Source organism: Neodiprion lecontei, chromosome 5, assembly GCF_021901455.1.
Source record: "Neodiprion lecontei isolate iyNeoLeco1 chromosome 5, iyNeoLeco1.1, whole genome shotgun sequence".
In the NCBI taxonomy this organism is placed as follows: Eukaryota; Metazoa; Arthropoda; class Insecta; order Hymenoptera; family Diprionidae; genus Neodiprion; species Neodiprion lecontei.
In genome coordinates this window covers 3,376,141-3,393,638 of record NC_060264.1, presented here as the reverse complement: position 1 = coordinate 3,393,638, position 17,498 = coordinate 3,376,141, and the positions used below count along the sequence as shown (strand labels likewise).

General features: G+C 38.8%; 1 protein-coding gene and 1 long non-coding RNA gene across 7 annotated transcripts in view; one reads left to right on the top strand and one right to left on the bottom strand.

The window, feature by feature from the left end:
• The window catches only part of LOC107217186 (mucin-5AC), a 61,183-nt gene that overhangs the window by 16,789 nt on the left and 26,896 nt on the right, over nucleotides 1-17,498 (top strand). For all 6 annotated transcript variants that reach the window (XM_046739483.1, XM_046739482.1, XM_046739481.1 and 3 more), the window contains one exon: nucleotides 14,327-14,905. In XM_046739483.1, the coding sequence (XP_046595439.1) occupies nucleotides 14,327-14,905 (579 nt within the window). The remainder of the gene's footprint in view (nucleotides 1-14,326; nucleotides 14,906-17,498) is intronic.
• On the bottom strand, nucleotides 4,954-6,838 carry LOC124294450. Its single transcript, XR_006904318.1, has 3 exons — nucleotides 6,811-6,838; nucleotides 6,088-6,678; nucleotides 4,954-5,540 (listed from the first exon to the last, which is right to left on the bottom strand). It is a non-coding gene; the product is annotated as an uncharacterized LOC124294450 (long non-coding RNA).

Here is a 17,498-nt window from a genome sequence, read left to right as displayed (position 1 = left end):
AACTTCAATTCATTGCGAAATAGTATTTTTTACCTATTTTTAATCACGATGCGATAATTATTTACCAGTTCGATAGTGTTTTGGTTCGTGGTTTATAAGTTGTTGCTTGAAGTTGGTAGCGTGATTGCACTGATTCTTTTTGGATATGAATTTAGCGAAATTCAATTCCCTGCATTTACGATTAGCTGCCTTTACCAAGTTACAAACGCGAACGTTACAGCTTGCAACTGGTAAAGCTTATGAAATATAGCAATCTGCCGATGATCCGGCTGCCTGATTGCCTAGTTACTTTATACGGAACGTGAATCGATTGAATTGGAAAGCGATTTATTGAAGTCGCGTGCGTGCGACGCATTTTCATCCGTTTATGAGTTTTTTATCCGCGACAAAGCTAAATTCCTTCACGTAATTCTGCGACGCAAGGGATGATTAATGCTGCGTGCCTCGTTTCTCACACATCATCACCGAGCCTTGTAAAACGAGTATTCTTCGTCATAAATACTCGCGGAAGCAGACGAAAGCAGAATGAATACAGTACAAGTCTCGCTTATCCGAGTTCACAATCACTCGAACTAGTCTCGTCTCGTCTGGGACAAATAGAAATATAACGAGGCTGAAGTTAGTAACGTTAACGTAACGAAACATATGTATATATATATATACGGGGAAAAATGCATTATTGCTCAATTTTAGGGTGACTAACAATGAGTTCGCTTTGCAAAACGTGATTACATTTTTTATTGTTGTTTTTTATTTTATTTATGATTTATTAAATCTTAGACAATCCAATGAAGTTTCTTACATGCATTGTTGCATGCATAACGTTACTAAACCTTCAAACTTCGTCAGAAATATCAAATCCTATAACAAATATACGTTTATTAAAGTTAAGTTTCGCTTCCGAGTGACGGAGGGCTGTTTTTTCCTAATACATATATGTAGAATTGTATTTCAAGTTTCGTTTTATGTTCGTTTTTTTCGACGTTTTTTTAAGTTATTGCAACCACAATAAGCCGGTTTGCTCCTATAGGTAAATACAATTCTCATATTCGTCGTCACTAAAAAAAAAAAAAAAAAATATCTATTGTTACTTCCTTATTTCCCTATCGTCCGAGTTTTTTCGATGATTATCCGAGCTTAGAGTGAAACCACAATTATGGGCTCGGATCAGCAAAGTTGTACATAAACTGCGAGACGTTTCCAAGTATGATGAGGTACAGCTGTCTGAAGTTCGTCGCAGCGATCGCCAGACGGTATTATTGACTAAAGCATCACCCCCCCCCCCCCCCCCCCCCTTTATCCCGCCGGTCGTCGTCGCGACACATCGGGTTTACCTGGCGCATATTATAGGTGTACAGTAAAATTCAAATTCTTTGTGTAATTTGGCGTTAATTCGTCGTATGCAGACGATGGTCAGAGCAGTGACTCGAATTTAATCCGTTTGAAGATGACCGGGATATATCGGCGAAGTTTGTTCCACGTCAATAATACGGTGCAGAAATATTTATTGTCGAGCTTTAGGAGCGAAGCGGTACTCGGGGAACGATCATACCCGCGGTAGGTTTTTCAAACCTTGGTAAAGTGGAGGCGAGGAGGTTGTCTTGCTTCAGTAACTACGTCTTATGGTTTGGTTCCGCGAACTCCATTGTTTAATATGATCGTAGTATTGCGATACAACTATGCCGGGGCTGTTGCCAAGGGTATAATACTCATGCAAAACCTGATGTATATACAGGGTGTCTCAAAATTCAAGCGAGAAGTTATTTTGATAGGAAATACAGGTTTGCGATTAGGAAATTTACGTTCGGGTTATGTATGGAATTCCATGTCGGGTAAACGACCTCCACGGATTTTCTTGCACATGCGAACTACTTTGTTGCAATTTTCCTGCCGCTTTAATTTCTCGTTTTGGTTATCAGATTTTAATGTTTTTAAATCCAAGGTTTGCGTCGACAAGCCGACGATCACTTACGACTTGAAGGAGGAAACTGACCGCTTTGTGAACGAAATTCAGTCACATTTAGGCAAAACTGTCATGGAAAATTTCAATAAAACAACAAAGCCATTCCATATACTGTATACTTCACGAATAAATTTCAAAAAATTGAACGACAAACCTGTGTTTTCTGTAAAAACTACTTATTGCCTGAAATTTCGGGACACCCTGTATATTTTTCTACGTATGTACGTACATAGATACTCCGGAGACGTCACAATCGTTTGTAAATTAGACACCCTCGTCAACCGTATAAATTGTAACACATCTCGTTTTCCATATGCATTGTTGGCCTTTCTTTCCATTCTCGTAGACTTAGCGGTAGTTTGTTGATAATAGTGATTGTTGCAACGGTGACCGCGATACCAGAGCAAGCGTAGCGTGGCAAGTAAAGTATCGTTTGAGAACCACTGAAGATTTTCGCGATTCTCAGCTCGACGCGACGGGCGTCGGATCGGAACCCGGGGCTTCGCAATTCGTGATTCATCGGGGCAACGTTGCGTTATATTGTGTAGGTATACGTACGGGATCAACGTACATTTCACACCGAGGAATCGCCAGGATCAATTTATTCTTTATCCTCAATGAGCTGCAGCCGCTGCAGACATAGGTACTCGAGTCTGGCTGAAAGAGGATTTAAAAAACGGCTCTGATTTTCCATTTAATACATATCTTCTATACCTTGTTGTACGAGTGCTACTACAGAAATGTTGAGCGTATAAATAACCAGCCGTACGTTTTGCATCACTCGCTAGACAAATCATTTCACCAATCTTTTGTCTCGGTAAAATCCAGACGGTAAGAGTTTTTCAAATTTTATTCTTCCTGCAATAGGTAGAAAAAAATAGAAGGCTGAAGTTACGGCAACGTTAACCTAACGAAACATCATGGAAAGAAACGGTCGTTGTAGAATTTTAGAACGACTTTCAAGGAGTTGACTTTTTTTTTTCTTTTCTCTAATAACAAAGTAAAGATTTTTTCTGAATATGCATCGTTAAAGTGACGTTACCGACAGACTTGAAACACATAAAAAATTAATGTACGTGCAATCAAGGTGTGAGTGTATTTTACACGGAATTATAGTTATAAAGTGTACGACTTTGTCGTTCGAAATAACCACGTTTGTGATACACTTTCGGTGTAACGTATATATGTATAATTTTTCGTCGTGCAGTACGAATCGTTTGCAAAGAAGAATAAAAAAAATAATATAAATATGACGCTGTGAGAAGTTCGTGAGAATTGATGATAATTATGTGTGATAAAAATATCAGCTTCGTCTGTAAAATATTCTATGACAACAATTGCGCGATGGCTGTTAAGGTTGAGATTATACTAATCGCTTCAGGGAAGATGTTTATTTATTTATTTGGAACCAAATTGCAGGACGGTTTGCGTAAAAATTTGATAAAATCGAAAACAAGAATCGGCCTGATGCACGTTACGCTTTGTAAGAAAAATTATTTGTACAATATTTTTTTCTTCGTATTTGAAATTCAAGTAGGTGCTACATAGGCACTTAGCAACCGGGTAGACTGACTTTCTCGTTAGCTTGTCAGTTAATGGGCGTCTGCTTTTACTCACCCACACACACACACACACACGTGAATAAAGTCTGCGAGCTATCCGGATACGAGTTTCAGTGTATGCAATACATACACAAATTCTTTTACAAACGCCAGGTTATTTCGCAAGGATTTCCTGTGATCTCCGAAAAACTGACATAATAATTTTGCCTGACATTGACTGGTCGCTTTAGCTCCGTCCAATTCTAGAATTTATCGTATATACATGTCTGTAGAGGATAGTAGGATGCATTGTTGAACAATTTCGCTTAAAGTACAGCTTCCGATGTATCGATTTAGCGATTTTTACCTACTTCCGATCAAGTGTGAGGCGACGAAGTTTCCGCCCTGTCCCACTTTCTCAGGGAATGAGAATTAAAATGGAATTTTTCCGCCCCGATATAAATTTCGCACCGAAATAGACCGTCGTTATATGTATACGCGAGATACGTATGCATACAATTTTCTGCGCCGTTTTGCGCTCATCCCAAGACTTTTAATACTCGAGTTAAAAGCGTGTGTTACGCTATATGCCAGAGGACTAATTATAGCCTCGCGGGTAATACTGGATAGTTGCATGAGTCATATGCTCATACCGCAAATTCCTACGGGGACTTCATTTATCCAAGGAAATCTCAATTTCGTTGCAGCGAATACACATTTTCACAGCATCCCAATAAACTGTATTATCGGCATTGTAATTAAGGATGTATTTGGCCATAAATTCTCAACAAAAAGTGAATCTCGTATACGATATTGACTGACTTGCGAGGAGATACATCCCGAAATTTATTATTTTGTATTTGTCGAAAAAAATAATTTCAGTATCGTATACCTAGTATATTATATAATATATAGCGAATAATATTTACCGCGGCATTATATCCGAATATTGAAGAAATACAATTTTATTATTTATTTAACTGATTTGAAATTAAAATTTTTCTCAATGCATGCACGCACAATCACAAAGTAACGTCCCAATCTGGCTTACGATTAGGTATACGGTATATGGATACCTAACGTACGTCGAGGTATGCGTGGCTATTATTTATGTACATACGTCGAAGCTATCATACGCGGTACGCGTATGGCCTCGCAAATGTGGATGCGGTTCACCGGCCGATTGACCTGCCTGACCGCGTGATATTCTCCGATTATTAATTATACTTCTTTTGGATAAATCTGCCGTATCCGGGATTCGATTTTCTTCTCATACGTAATATTTTTATGACGTTTAAGCGTTGTTATTTTTTTATTATTATATAAATATTGTTATCAATTTCTTATTCTTATTTCTTATTCATATCAATTTGCTATACTAATAGGTTTTCAATGCTCGAGAGTAATTGTTGCGATAACAACGTAAAATATTATTGTTGGAAACAGATATTACAATAATTTATTTCCGAAAAAGGTACACCTCTACACATACACGTGATTTACATAAATTATTTGATTTTGGGGTCCCTGATTACGAATCTGAAATCAAATTTAAAAAATTTAAGATGCCGAAACAAATATGGCAGATGAATATTTCAATTTCGATCGAAGACGATCAAAAAACTCTGTGCAAAGGTTCTTGGGGTCGGATTATGTAAATTTAGTATGGCAAATCCAATCAGCGACCCCAAAAACCCTTGCATAGAGTCTTTTGACCCTGTTTGATCAAATTTGAAATTTTCTTCGGCCATATTGGATCCATGCCATCTTGAATTTTTTAAATCGGATTTCAGACTCGTATTCAGCGAGCCCAAGAACATTAGAATACTATCTTGTTATAAAAGTTGACTCAGCGCAATAATGTTCAACTAAAATGGCCAAGTCGATGCCGGGCCTTCATATTTTACCGAGCGAAAATCAGCTACAAGTGTGTTTTTTCAACTTTTCTTGAAGTAGCCCATCACGAACTCACGTTTGAAAACTCTGCGGTCGATACTCCGACCTCTCCTTATAAGGGGGCAACACCACTTTAACGGCTGAAAAAAGGTCCAACGTTTTATTTCGAAAGCATGAAACGAGGAATAGCATTTCTTTACAGAGGGTTTGTTTTTATAATATTTTATGAAAAAAAAAAAAATTATCTCCATTTTGATGTAAAATGTCGGCGACTGAGCCAATTTTTGCAATCATCTTTTTTTAAAACTCCTTCACGGGAGGACGGATTTCTCGTAAAGTTATTAAGACCTGGGACAAAAAACCAAAAAATATTATAATCTACATATATACTTATTGTCTATAGAAATATGTAGATTTTTTTTTTTTTTTTCAATAAAATTTTGTCGAAATGGAGCACTTTTGAAAACATGAATCCATGTCTGGCCAAAAAATAAGCAGTAAGTTGTTAATAAAAAAAGAAAACAGTTTACATTAAAAAAAAAAAAGGGTAGGATTTTCCTAAAATCCTAGAGTGGTGTTAACCCTTAACTTTTAACCTATCGCTAAATGCCTATTCCGTGGTAAACGTATGAAATAAAAATGAAGAATGCATCATATGTCGAATTTCTGGTTTGGCAAAGAGCTTACACTACAAACAAGAAAGGTTACACAGCTCGTCGTCGCCTCGTCAGTTTACATTTTTCTCGTGTCCCGTAACGTCATCCTCCCCATCTGGACGGCTTCCTTCTTTCACGACGTTGCTATGCGAGCTTGACTCTACAAGAACTCGCCGGTGTCGCTGTCGCACTTCCACATTTATACCACTTTATACCAGCTGCTAATTCTACGTACCGCGCCGTCACGCAACGAAATTATGAAAGTACACACGTTGCAATGGCGATGAATGACATTTTGCAGTGTAACGCGCGATTATTATACCACACGGCAATAGCTCACAGTATAACAAACAAATTATAAAGCATTCCACCTGTTCAACGCTTCTGGTTTTCTACCGCGATAACAATCTAAACCAATATATATCCTTGTACACACTATTCCGGTTTTAGAATCAACCTTTGCAGGTGCACGGTTGGACTCCTTGCACATTTTAACTCGCCTCACTAACCGGGGGTCAAAACCTGATCATATAACCATTCGGAACTGTCAGATAAGCGTACCAGCTATCGACCCTGTCCCAATTATTCACCTTCTTTGGTTGTACGAGTTTGATCCTTGGTTCTGAAATTATCAAGAAACAAATCTGCAGCATCTAAACCTCTGGCGATTGGTTTTAGTTGTCGAGAAATTTACTATTCGTGACGTCAGCTTATAATTTTTGAATATAAACGTGTCAATAACTGGTACACTTACCTTATCTAACGAATTGCCAACGACTGAATGGTTAAACAATGATAAATTAATTCCGAGACACCGATAAGTGAGAAAGTCAGGATTGGCGGAGGGTTAATTATGGTTATTACCGGAGTAGACTTAAGTACGTCATGTGCATTATGCAATAACAATATATTAGTAATGAAATTGAACGCATGTACAAGAATGTGTGATGCAAAATGATTAACAATCATCAACAATGGTATATGTATGAAGATGACAAAGCCATGGGGATGAAACAAAGAAACATATATACATACTTATAACTTTTAGACTAGCGGGATTTTAAGAGCTTTATTCCCCTTTAGAAAGTCTCAACTCTGTATCTTATGTACATGATACATACATATAGCGTATGTTAAGTTCCGATCACAGGCAGAGACTATATTTAGACTTTCCGGCACTCTTAGAGAGGTTAATTCATCCTGAGAGCCATGGCATGCAGACACAGAGGTGTACAGGACAAATACATTTACGGTGCAATTCCTTCGGAGTTAAGGAACGCCTTTTTATTTCTTACCGCAACTAAGAAGTTCGGTTTCTCTTCTCGTGCGGGTTTCCTGGCTGCTGCAGGATGTTACGTCATGTTACACGCCTTCTCCCTGTCTGTTATGGTATATATCACATGCCGGTCACGTTTCGATTGTTTCGACGAGGATCAAACTCGAATGGTATATTACATACAACTCTGCTGCAGGTTGCTAAAAATCGATTGGGGTGTAATATAAGGAAAAATATTACCGTATAACCTTTGTATTATTTATTAAGGAGGTAGTCTCACATCTCAATGCCTTTTTTTTTATTTTATTTTATTTTATTTTTTTTACGTCTTTATAATAAATTTTTTTTAGTATTGTCTAATTTTTTACACATCTCTTTGTTATTTGTTTTTCTTGGATGCTTTAAAGTTGAGATATCGCGTCAGGCAGTTTTAAATAGGGGTAAACTTCAGGCGGTCACACCGGTGAAACTTAACGTCAAAAACGAACAATAAATTTTTGCTGTATTATACTTTACAACTTCCTCTGTTATGTGTAAAAAATTTGAAATTATTAAATAATTATACGATGAAAGAAAAGAAATTATTAAAAAAAGTTATTGAGATGTGAGACTAAACCCCCTGTAATGAAATTATTATGCATCACGCGAGTTATACGTGAATTCAATGAGCAGCAGGCATATCAGTAATCCAACAATGCGGGCCTCCTCTTGTTGACAATGAGCAATCCGACATAAAGCAAGTACAAATTTATATACCTTAGACTTTCGCGGTTGTATAAATTTATGATATCCGTTGCTCATATCGTTGAAATCGTCCAAAGATATAAAATTCTTTCGCCTACTTTGAAATCACCAAGTATCACCCATTTACTTTAATTCCCGAACGTGTACATTCTCCGATATATCCAGCATGACATCGTTTCTGTCAAACTTCTCAAATTGAATTACGCATGTTTCTTTACTTGAAATTATTCACGTCTTACGTGCTGTTACGCGAGATACATTGGAAAATGTAAAACAAACTTGTGCTAAATAACTTATAAATTCGTGCAGAAAAAAAAAAAAGAAAAGAAATAGCGCGACGTCCGCGTCGCGCTTCGTTACTAAGCGTATAAATCGTCCGCTCGTCATTGCTAATAATACAATCTGTAAGTAAGCACGTAATATTCGAATTATTTTTCGATTCGCACGATGTGGCAAATACTTTTCGATACGATGAATTTTTTTATTTTTAAATCGTCACCTCTCCAATCTTTTCACACTCGATGCGCTTTGAAAATGTTTTTATATAACACGAGCACGTTTTCCGTACACACAAGTTACCCGTTTCTATAACGGTCGAGTTACTCTGCGAATGCGCATGCGCGTATTGCTGAAACGGCCACCATCAACTCCTACGAGTTGAAAATTGGTATTTTCTGTACTCCGCGCATGCGCCGTTCCGAACAAATCCTAACCTCAATTTCTTGCTCCGTGAAAAACGTTCTTTTCGCTTCTCTCTCTCTCTCTCTCTCTCGTATTTGCAATAATCGTTTTCGACTTGACCCTACGACTCGCATCGCGCAAACTTAACTTCGTTCCTAAAATACCGAGTTTTTAAAATTTGTCGGGAGGGGGGAGGGGGATGAACACCGAAGGTGGCGAGGTCCGAAGTTAGGTCCGATTGACGCGTACCAGCCCCGCCTATGTCGCGTGCGTTATGTATTTTACCTACATGGTATACAACACCATAAAGTTGCGGGCGGCGGGAGGAGCGGAGGGGGGATTCGGAGGCCAGACGGGGTTGAGGAGTGAGTCACGCAGCCGTCGGACAGAAAAGGGGGGTTAAGGGGTGCCGGTGGGGAACAAGACTCGGTAACCGGTGGAATCTTCTTCAGTTAGTCGCGAAACGCCACGCCCGCTGTGCGAGATATTCATGCACGATTCTTACTCCTACGTGTAAAAAGGTATACATACATATTTACCAACCCCAACCCCAACCCCCATCCACCCCCTGTGTGCAATATATGCAGTATTATCTATCGTCGATTGGCGCGTAGGGAAAAAATCGTATATTCGTTAATTCGGTCAGGATTACTGTTTTAAAAACAAATTACGCAACGCGCGAGTTACGTATTTTTCTATTACCGATGCCGCCATTTATCGCGTATTTCGAAGTGGTTGTGGAGAAGAAAAGAAGACGTAGAAGAAGAAGAAGAAAATAAAAATGAAAAGAAAAAGAAATACGAAACACCTTGCAAAGATTTCGTCTAACGATTATTGGGTATCGCGATTACGACAGGTCAACTTATATTTGTTATTTTGTTCATACGATACGCAAAATTATTGTCGATCGATTCGGATTGACATATTTTTATTTTATTTAGTTGTTTTCTCTCTCTCTCTCTCTCTCTCTCTCTCTCTCTCTCTCTTTCCTTCCCTTATTATTTCATAATTTGCACTTCTCTCCACGAGTAAGAAAAATTTTACCAACGAAACAGATACTAGCTGATGTATAAATTTACTTTACATACATTAAATACAGATGGCTTACAGTCCAGCATCAGCAGCAATTTTGCCGGCAGGCCTTGATTTTTATTCGCTATTAAATTAAATACTTTACATTGCCTGGTCAATTATGTGGATTGTTGTATAGTGTCGTATACAACGATTATCGGTGTTGAACTTTTCGCGAATAAAATTAATGTTTGTCGGGGAGAAATAAAGGCGGAAATTGAACTCCGCCGACCAATCCGAGGGTGATGACTTCTGACTGATGTTAGTCACAATTGAGATACTACAAGTATCATCAGCCCGTCGTTAGTTGCGGCGGGAATTCTACAGGTTTATTTTGATCAAATCGCTTGCAAATTAAACGTTATTATCGACGTGGATTGAGTCTTTCCGCCGTCTGTCAAGAAGCCTATAAAGGTGTGGAACTCGTCTGGCACCTACCGATCGATGCGACAAACTCTGCGTGCCTCGCAAGGAAATGTACTCATTGTATATTACATGTATATGTTTTCTTTCGTGTGATTTATTTTACACTAAATTATATCACCACCAATAATTTACATTTTGAATAGCTCGATGCCTGATGGGATAATATTCAATCGGCTCCATCCGGTGTATCAATTATTATCAACCGATAAACGATCCAACGATTCAAAACTCATATCTTAAATAAAAGACGGAAAATTTTCAACCGTCCTAATTTGGTATAACATATATTTTTAGATGTTTGAGGTCTCGGCTATATCATATCATCTTTTTCACAATTTGTCTTTCAAAATGCGATAAATGCTTAATCGTTTGATAATTTATACGGATAAATAATTAATCCCCGAGAGAAAATGTTACATTTGGAATATAATATTCACCAGCGGCGAAGTGTAGTTTTTTTTTTTTTTTTTTTTTCCACAAACGTTATATACTTTGGTCGTTACTCGATTTCATTTCATCGTCATTTAAAACGACGCGAATAATGCGGTACACAATGAGACATGGTTAGTAGCTTTCCCGACTGTAACGACGACTTTGTACCTACTTTGCAGACTGGATCTGTAACTCGATATTTCCTCTTCCTCGTCTCATCGTATACCACGACTGATAGTTTTTTAAACGACGATCGGCGTGTTATTACATATAGAAAACGGTCGAACGAACTCGCGGGCTGTTGATATCCACTTACAAATTAACAAATAAACCAAATGATCCGTCGTGCCGTATCAGTATATCAACAGCGAGGAAAATGATTGAGAAAATTTCGTCAGAATTGGTGAATTACGAGTAATTGTTGAAACTCATTTTAACGTCCAGTCGAATATTCTTTTTCTCCTCTTATCTATCGTCTCATGTTATTCGAATTAATTTCGATTGTACGTTGTATTATGTATATAAAAAAATTTAACTACGGAATTAAAGGGGGCAAAAGAGGGCACGTGTGAGCATTGAGGGGTGGAAGGGGAGGGGATGAGGTGCGTCATCCGGCAATAGATTTGCCAGTTGGCGTAGGCGTGGTTTTCGACTGACCGACAGTCGGCACGTGTCCTCTCCTCGTCTCTCGTCTATTCGTTCTTGTCTCTCGCCCTAATCGCTGCACTGGCAGGGGAGGAGGAGGTGGAGGATTAATGCGCCTAGAGTGATTCATCTTATTACCTCTACGGTTTCACGTGTCTCTCCGTTGTACCTACTCACGTCGTAATCGGTGTTGGGTAGGTATTTTATAAAATGCTTGCAAGCACTTGTAGCAAGGATTATAAGGGTATAGAGCGTCGTTGCATGACAAACGGATGATTTGATTAGAAAATCGTTGGATTCGTCAACCTTTTTACGTACAATTATATCGATATAGTAGATATATTTCGGATGGTTTGTTTTATGTATAAATTTATGAACGTTTGGTTGGACGGTTTCATTCTCATACCTTGATGAAGTGAAAATAAAGGACACAAATTGTTGGTCAGATTTGAAAAAAATAAATAAATAAAAATACAATAACAATGAGACCAGGGTTGTTATACAAACATCTGTCACAACTGCTGTACCTACGTAACCAATGACCAGTGCTGGAATAATCATTATCGCGTTACATGCTGGATATTGCTTACGATGTATGTGTGCAAGTTGGTTATAATTATGCAAAATTCAACCTTCGAGGGGACACATCGGCACTCCGACACACGACGCTTTTCTCTCTCTTTCTCTCTCTCTTTATCGTCATTCTCTCATTCCGCTCGATCTGCGTTGGCAAAGCGCATGCCGAGACGCTGACTGTGTGCCTCCTCTTAGTTTATCACCCTTCTCGACACTTGTTGGTAGGTGGCGGTGGTGTAGATAGACATAAAATTGCAGAAGTTCCCGCATCGCTTCCTCTTCCTCATCTTCATCCTCTTATTTAATTTCTATTTAAATTTTTCATTTCCCATTCAATTTCTAAAACAGCTATAGGACCGCGACGGTTGAACGACCGCACTCTTCTTGCGTATAAATTTACAGGCTTGCATTTATTGTAATACGTGTACGGTCTTAAAGATAATGGTAATAGCGGAAGGAAGAGAAAGAGAGAGAGAGAGAGAGAGAGAGAAGCGCGAAGATCCCGCAGATCCATTGAACGCGAGTCCAAGCGAAAGGCTACAAACGCGCCGGATGAAAACCGGCCGTTGCAGGGAATGGCCGGGTGTCGAGGGATATTCAGGTCGTTGCTCTGTCTACTTACTCCTGCTCCGACTCTCAACTCCTCTTCGGCGCTATATTGTACCATCCTATAACGTACCATCATCCGCTCTACCAACACTCGTACACCGGCTCCGCCTAAACCTTTTCCGATGACGCGGCCCACACCGCGGTCTGAGCGGGTGGCAGAGGTTATTAAAATATCCACGACCTCCCCAACATCTCGTCATAGGCATCCGTAGGACGATTGTTGTTTTATTTTTATTTTTTTCATTTTTTATTTTATTTTTATTCTTTTTCTTTGAATTTCTATCGTTGCACTTATCGAGGTGGTCCTTGTTTTGAATTTTTTCGCAAATCGACCGAGACAACTCCGTAATACGTAAATTTTTCGAGCGGTATCCCCCAAAAAAGAGAAAAAGTCGGAACCACCCCCTTCACCCCCCCTCGTAGAAATAAATTAACAGAATCTCTCCCTGAACCCTATCGCAAGGTCTGTGAAGTTTGTTCGTTTCAGTTATACACATTTTTAATCAATTTTCAGTATGCGTTGTTACGTTTGATCGTGGGACTAAATGTTTGGAAAAAAATTTATTAGCGTAAGAAATCGATGAGCGTCGAGTCTACCGTTTGATATAAATGTCTGCATCGTTGATGCAGTAATTTATGTCAATTTTCCACTGATATCAAACTAACAAAAAAAAAAAAAATTCTAATTGGGTGCAACAGACATATATATATGATGGCGATATTTTGAATGATCGTTAGAATCAATGCGCACTGATTTCTTGCGATAGCAGAATTTTTTTTTTTTTTTTTGTTTTTCTTCTTGCAAACAATTGATCCTTCGTATTGGTAAACTTCACAGCCCTTAACCGAAATTCTAATGTTCTTTTTCCACCTGAATGTTGCAGTCTCATGATTCACTAGAGATGCAATTTCTACCTAATTAATCTGACTTATACACGGCATGGTTACGTGTTAATTAACTGAAAACTGCTAAATTCGTTCCTGATCCGTCACACCGGACCAAGTCTCGTAAAGTGTATTACCTACGCATTGCGTATACCGGGAGCTGTTAAATAAACTGGAGGAAGTTCGTTCGACGCAACGCATTTCAACTACTTCGCCGTCAATTGTGTAATAACGTTGTGCCCTCCTATAAGCGTAGACATTGACAATTGATATGACAGCCCCTTAATTAACCCTCACTTTGTTAGCAGGCGAGAATAATTAGTGCGTTGAGAAATGAAATCGCGTACAAAATCATCCACTCGGAAAGCCTGGAATTGTCAGGGGAATTTTTAAATCTGTCATGGAATAAACGGAAAATATCAGTTTTCCATCTTGGGAATTAGAAATTATTTTTCGAGGTAACAAGTTTACTTTTCTTCCTCGAGGAAACAAAAAAAAACTGGCCTAAACTAACTTCTTTGCTGTACGTTATATTTTTCTTCAATTTGAATTGAATTTGAAACTGGGGAAATGTCGGGGAAAACTAGGTCTTAGGTCATGGAATTTTTTTCCAAAAAACTTGTACCCACCCTGAATAGCCAAACTAAAGTGACTTCGCAGCCTAGCAGACATAGAAATATCGACTCGAAAAAATAGTGCAATGACTTTGAAGTTGCAGTGCATGGCTCCCATGACTTCGACAGGTCGCACTGACTCTGTGTGCCTTTGTCTCTGTAACCTGGAGGTCAATTATGTAATTTTACTTTTCACATTTACCCACCATCCAAGCATTCCGATTGGTTGACTAAACTTTGCAAACATAATCGACACCGTGTAACGGAACCTGGAACGTATGTAACCATGATTTTTTCTGTTTCCCTTACAGGTGACCTTGAAGTCGTGAGCCAACGTCTGGTGTACTTTGCAAGAAGCCAGGGTTCGACCGACAACATATCAACGATCGTCGTATTTCTGACAGATCCTTGTCAGATCGCGGCACGACATCCCTCATCTCATCCGCTGCTCGCGGATGTCCAGCTGAACAACATGGAGTCGACGAATCCTTTCCTGAGCAACGCCAACGGGCTGCAGTTTGACGAGAATCCGTTCGGCAAGCAGCACCAACAACAGACCAACGGCACCTGTGCCGATAACGATGAAAACCTTCGTTATGACGGACATTTCGACGCGCCGAGTAACGGGAAACATCCAAATTGCCCGGCCGAGTACGAAAGGAACGCTCACGGTGCACGGAACAATGAACAGGACGACGACGACGAGGATGACCTTGGTCCCGAAACCGACGTCGACGCGGTAGACGAAGGTCTTGTGCTAGTCGGACCTAACGAGAACATCTCGCGCAAGCTTTTCCCCGAAGGAAAGCATCGCGATGACCAGGAGCTATTTGAACATAAAGAAGCACTCGTACCCCAAAGCGAATCGGTTGTTTCGCACCTGTCTGCAGGTAAATTTTTAATTGGTACTTACGGTAGGTTTAGAAATAATTTGTTTTTGTTTTTCTCAATCTTTCGTCACCGGCGTTTCACGCGCATTCATGGAACAAATTTTTAATTGTTCATTCAATTATTTTTGTAATTAGTTTTATTTTTCATATTTTTTTAACACAGTCTGTTATACGTATCACGTCAATTAATTACATCATGTTTCTGCACACTGGCTGATTTTTGTTGACGAAGGTGACGTGCGTCGTGCCTGGCGTTATCAACCACTGTGAGTTGGCCTCGAGGGGTTAATCATTCGTCGATTTGTATAACTGATCTTAAGATTACAATGATTTCAAAAGATTTCAAAGGATTTTTAAAGATTTCAGACGTTTCAAAAGATTACCAGAGACTTCATGGGACTTCAAAGGGTTTATTTCAAAACCTAACTTCAGTGACTTCAAAAGATTTCAAAAGATTTCAGACGATTTCGGAAGACATCGAAAGATTTCAAGGATTCCAAGAGATTTCGAAAGGTTTCAGGGATTTCGAAGGATTTCAATATAATACAAGAGACTCCGTGAGATTCCAAAGGATTTTTTCAAATGAAAATTTTAAGAAATTTCACAAGATTCCCGGAAAAGTGTACATGAGATTTCACGAGTGATTAACCCTTCGATTGGTTCTGAACATAAATGCGAGTTATTTACGTCCAGAGATGTTTATGGTTGGTACGTTATTCGTACAATGAAAAATTGCGATTTCATACCCTTTTATGAGTGAGACTTGTGCGAGTATTATTTTTTGAAATCGTCGAAAAAAAAGAAATTCCCTTCGAAAAGTACAGAATATTCAATTTTGTTGAAGAGTTTTGAAAAGTGGTCAACTTTTTGATCGAGGATTTTAAATGGTTCTAATACATTTCATTGTAAATAAACTTTGTCAGTTTTCCAATTACTTCGTAGAATTTCAGTTCGAAATGTTTTTACACGTTTCCCTGAAATTTTAAACGTGTTACATAGTCAGAATTTTTACGAGATATGAAAAATTTAACAAGATGTAAAGATGTATGATGCAATTCTCGTAACCAAAAGGACACCAAAAGGCGTCACTTATAATTATAATTAGATTTTTAAAGAAAATCCGGGGCTGCTGCATATCAAGCTTTTTATTCACGTGCCGCTTAACTCCTCTTCCGCCATACTAAATCTTAGCAACACCAGGCTTATTTCAAAATTTGACATTCTTTTGCCCCCACACAGCGCGCACCGGAATAACTTCTAACTTTATACGCGGCTTCGGTACACCGACCTCGGCGATGCAGCGAGGAGAGTAAAACTTCTATTTTACACAGTCCTTCCTCCACTCTTCCTACCAACCACCGTCAAAGAGAACGGAAAACAATTAGATCAGAAGAAGAAAAGGAAAGATACAAGAAATAACGGCACAGGTTCTCGTCTATTCGGCTTAGTCGTGCTTTTGTAACGTCAGAAAAAGTAAATTCATATTGAAAAGAATTTTGCATAGAAAAACATTGAGTTTGATACTGACTGTAAATCAAATCGGTAATCATTGAAATTCTAATTCTTAAATATGGCAAGACTTTTTTCGACTTTCACTCAATCGTATCCCAGGCGAAAGAACAAGAGTATAAGTATGTACTCAACATTGCGTTGGGCTACTTTGCCATACGTATACAAACCCAATTTATTATATATAGGCGAGTATAGGCGGCATAAACTTTTAGAATCGATTTCTAAAAAAAAAAAAATAATCGTTGGAAGTTTAGATTCTAATCCCTGCTATCGTTGTAGAGCTCAGGGATATAATGTTTGCTCCGAGGTTGTCGTTACTTTTGGCTATCGTGCGTAGCGTTCAAAACTGTGCTCCGTGTGCTGATATCCAATTGACTGAATGTCGACGCTCGTACGGCTCATGCTCTTATTCGCAACGAAGTTGGCCGACTTTCTGCCAGTTTCAGCTTTCACCACCGCGTTATCTCATTGCTGGACTGGTATCGGTGCAAGTCCCGGTTCCTGCACTTCCTGCACTAATTATCGTCTTTTACTCGTGAATTAGACTAGGTTTGTTACTTTTTATATGTATACCTACTTACGGTGTTAGTCGACGCATTCTTCAGTATTTTATAGTAGACTAGACCGACTCGGTGTTGATTTATCCATTTATTTATGTATACTTATTCTGTCGCACATTTTTCGGCTTAGGAATGAGTACGTCAATAACACCGCGATAACTCGCTTTTGACTTACTGTTTGCAGGCTTGAACTTGCGTAAAACAATTCAATTGATTATCTTTGGAGTCATTCAAGCAGTTCCTAATTGTAAGTTCAGGATTGCTCCTAGTTGAAGTTACTGAAATTTTCGAAAAATGGCTTGAATTATTCCAACAAATTTTCAATCATTCAGTTGACATTGCGTCGCTTTGGATATCCCATCGTTGGGCGGGGATCAAGATTTGGAATGGCCGATGTATCGAAATTTCAAACATGCGAAAATAAAATGTCGACAGATGAATTGTTCGAAATCTCGATATATCGGCCATTCGAAATATTGATCCTTCCAAGTTTTAGCCCCCACCTCGACAGCTGCCAATCG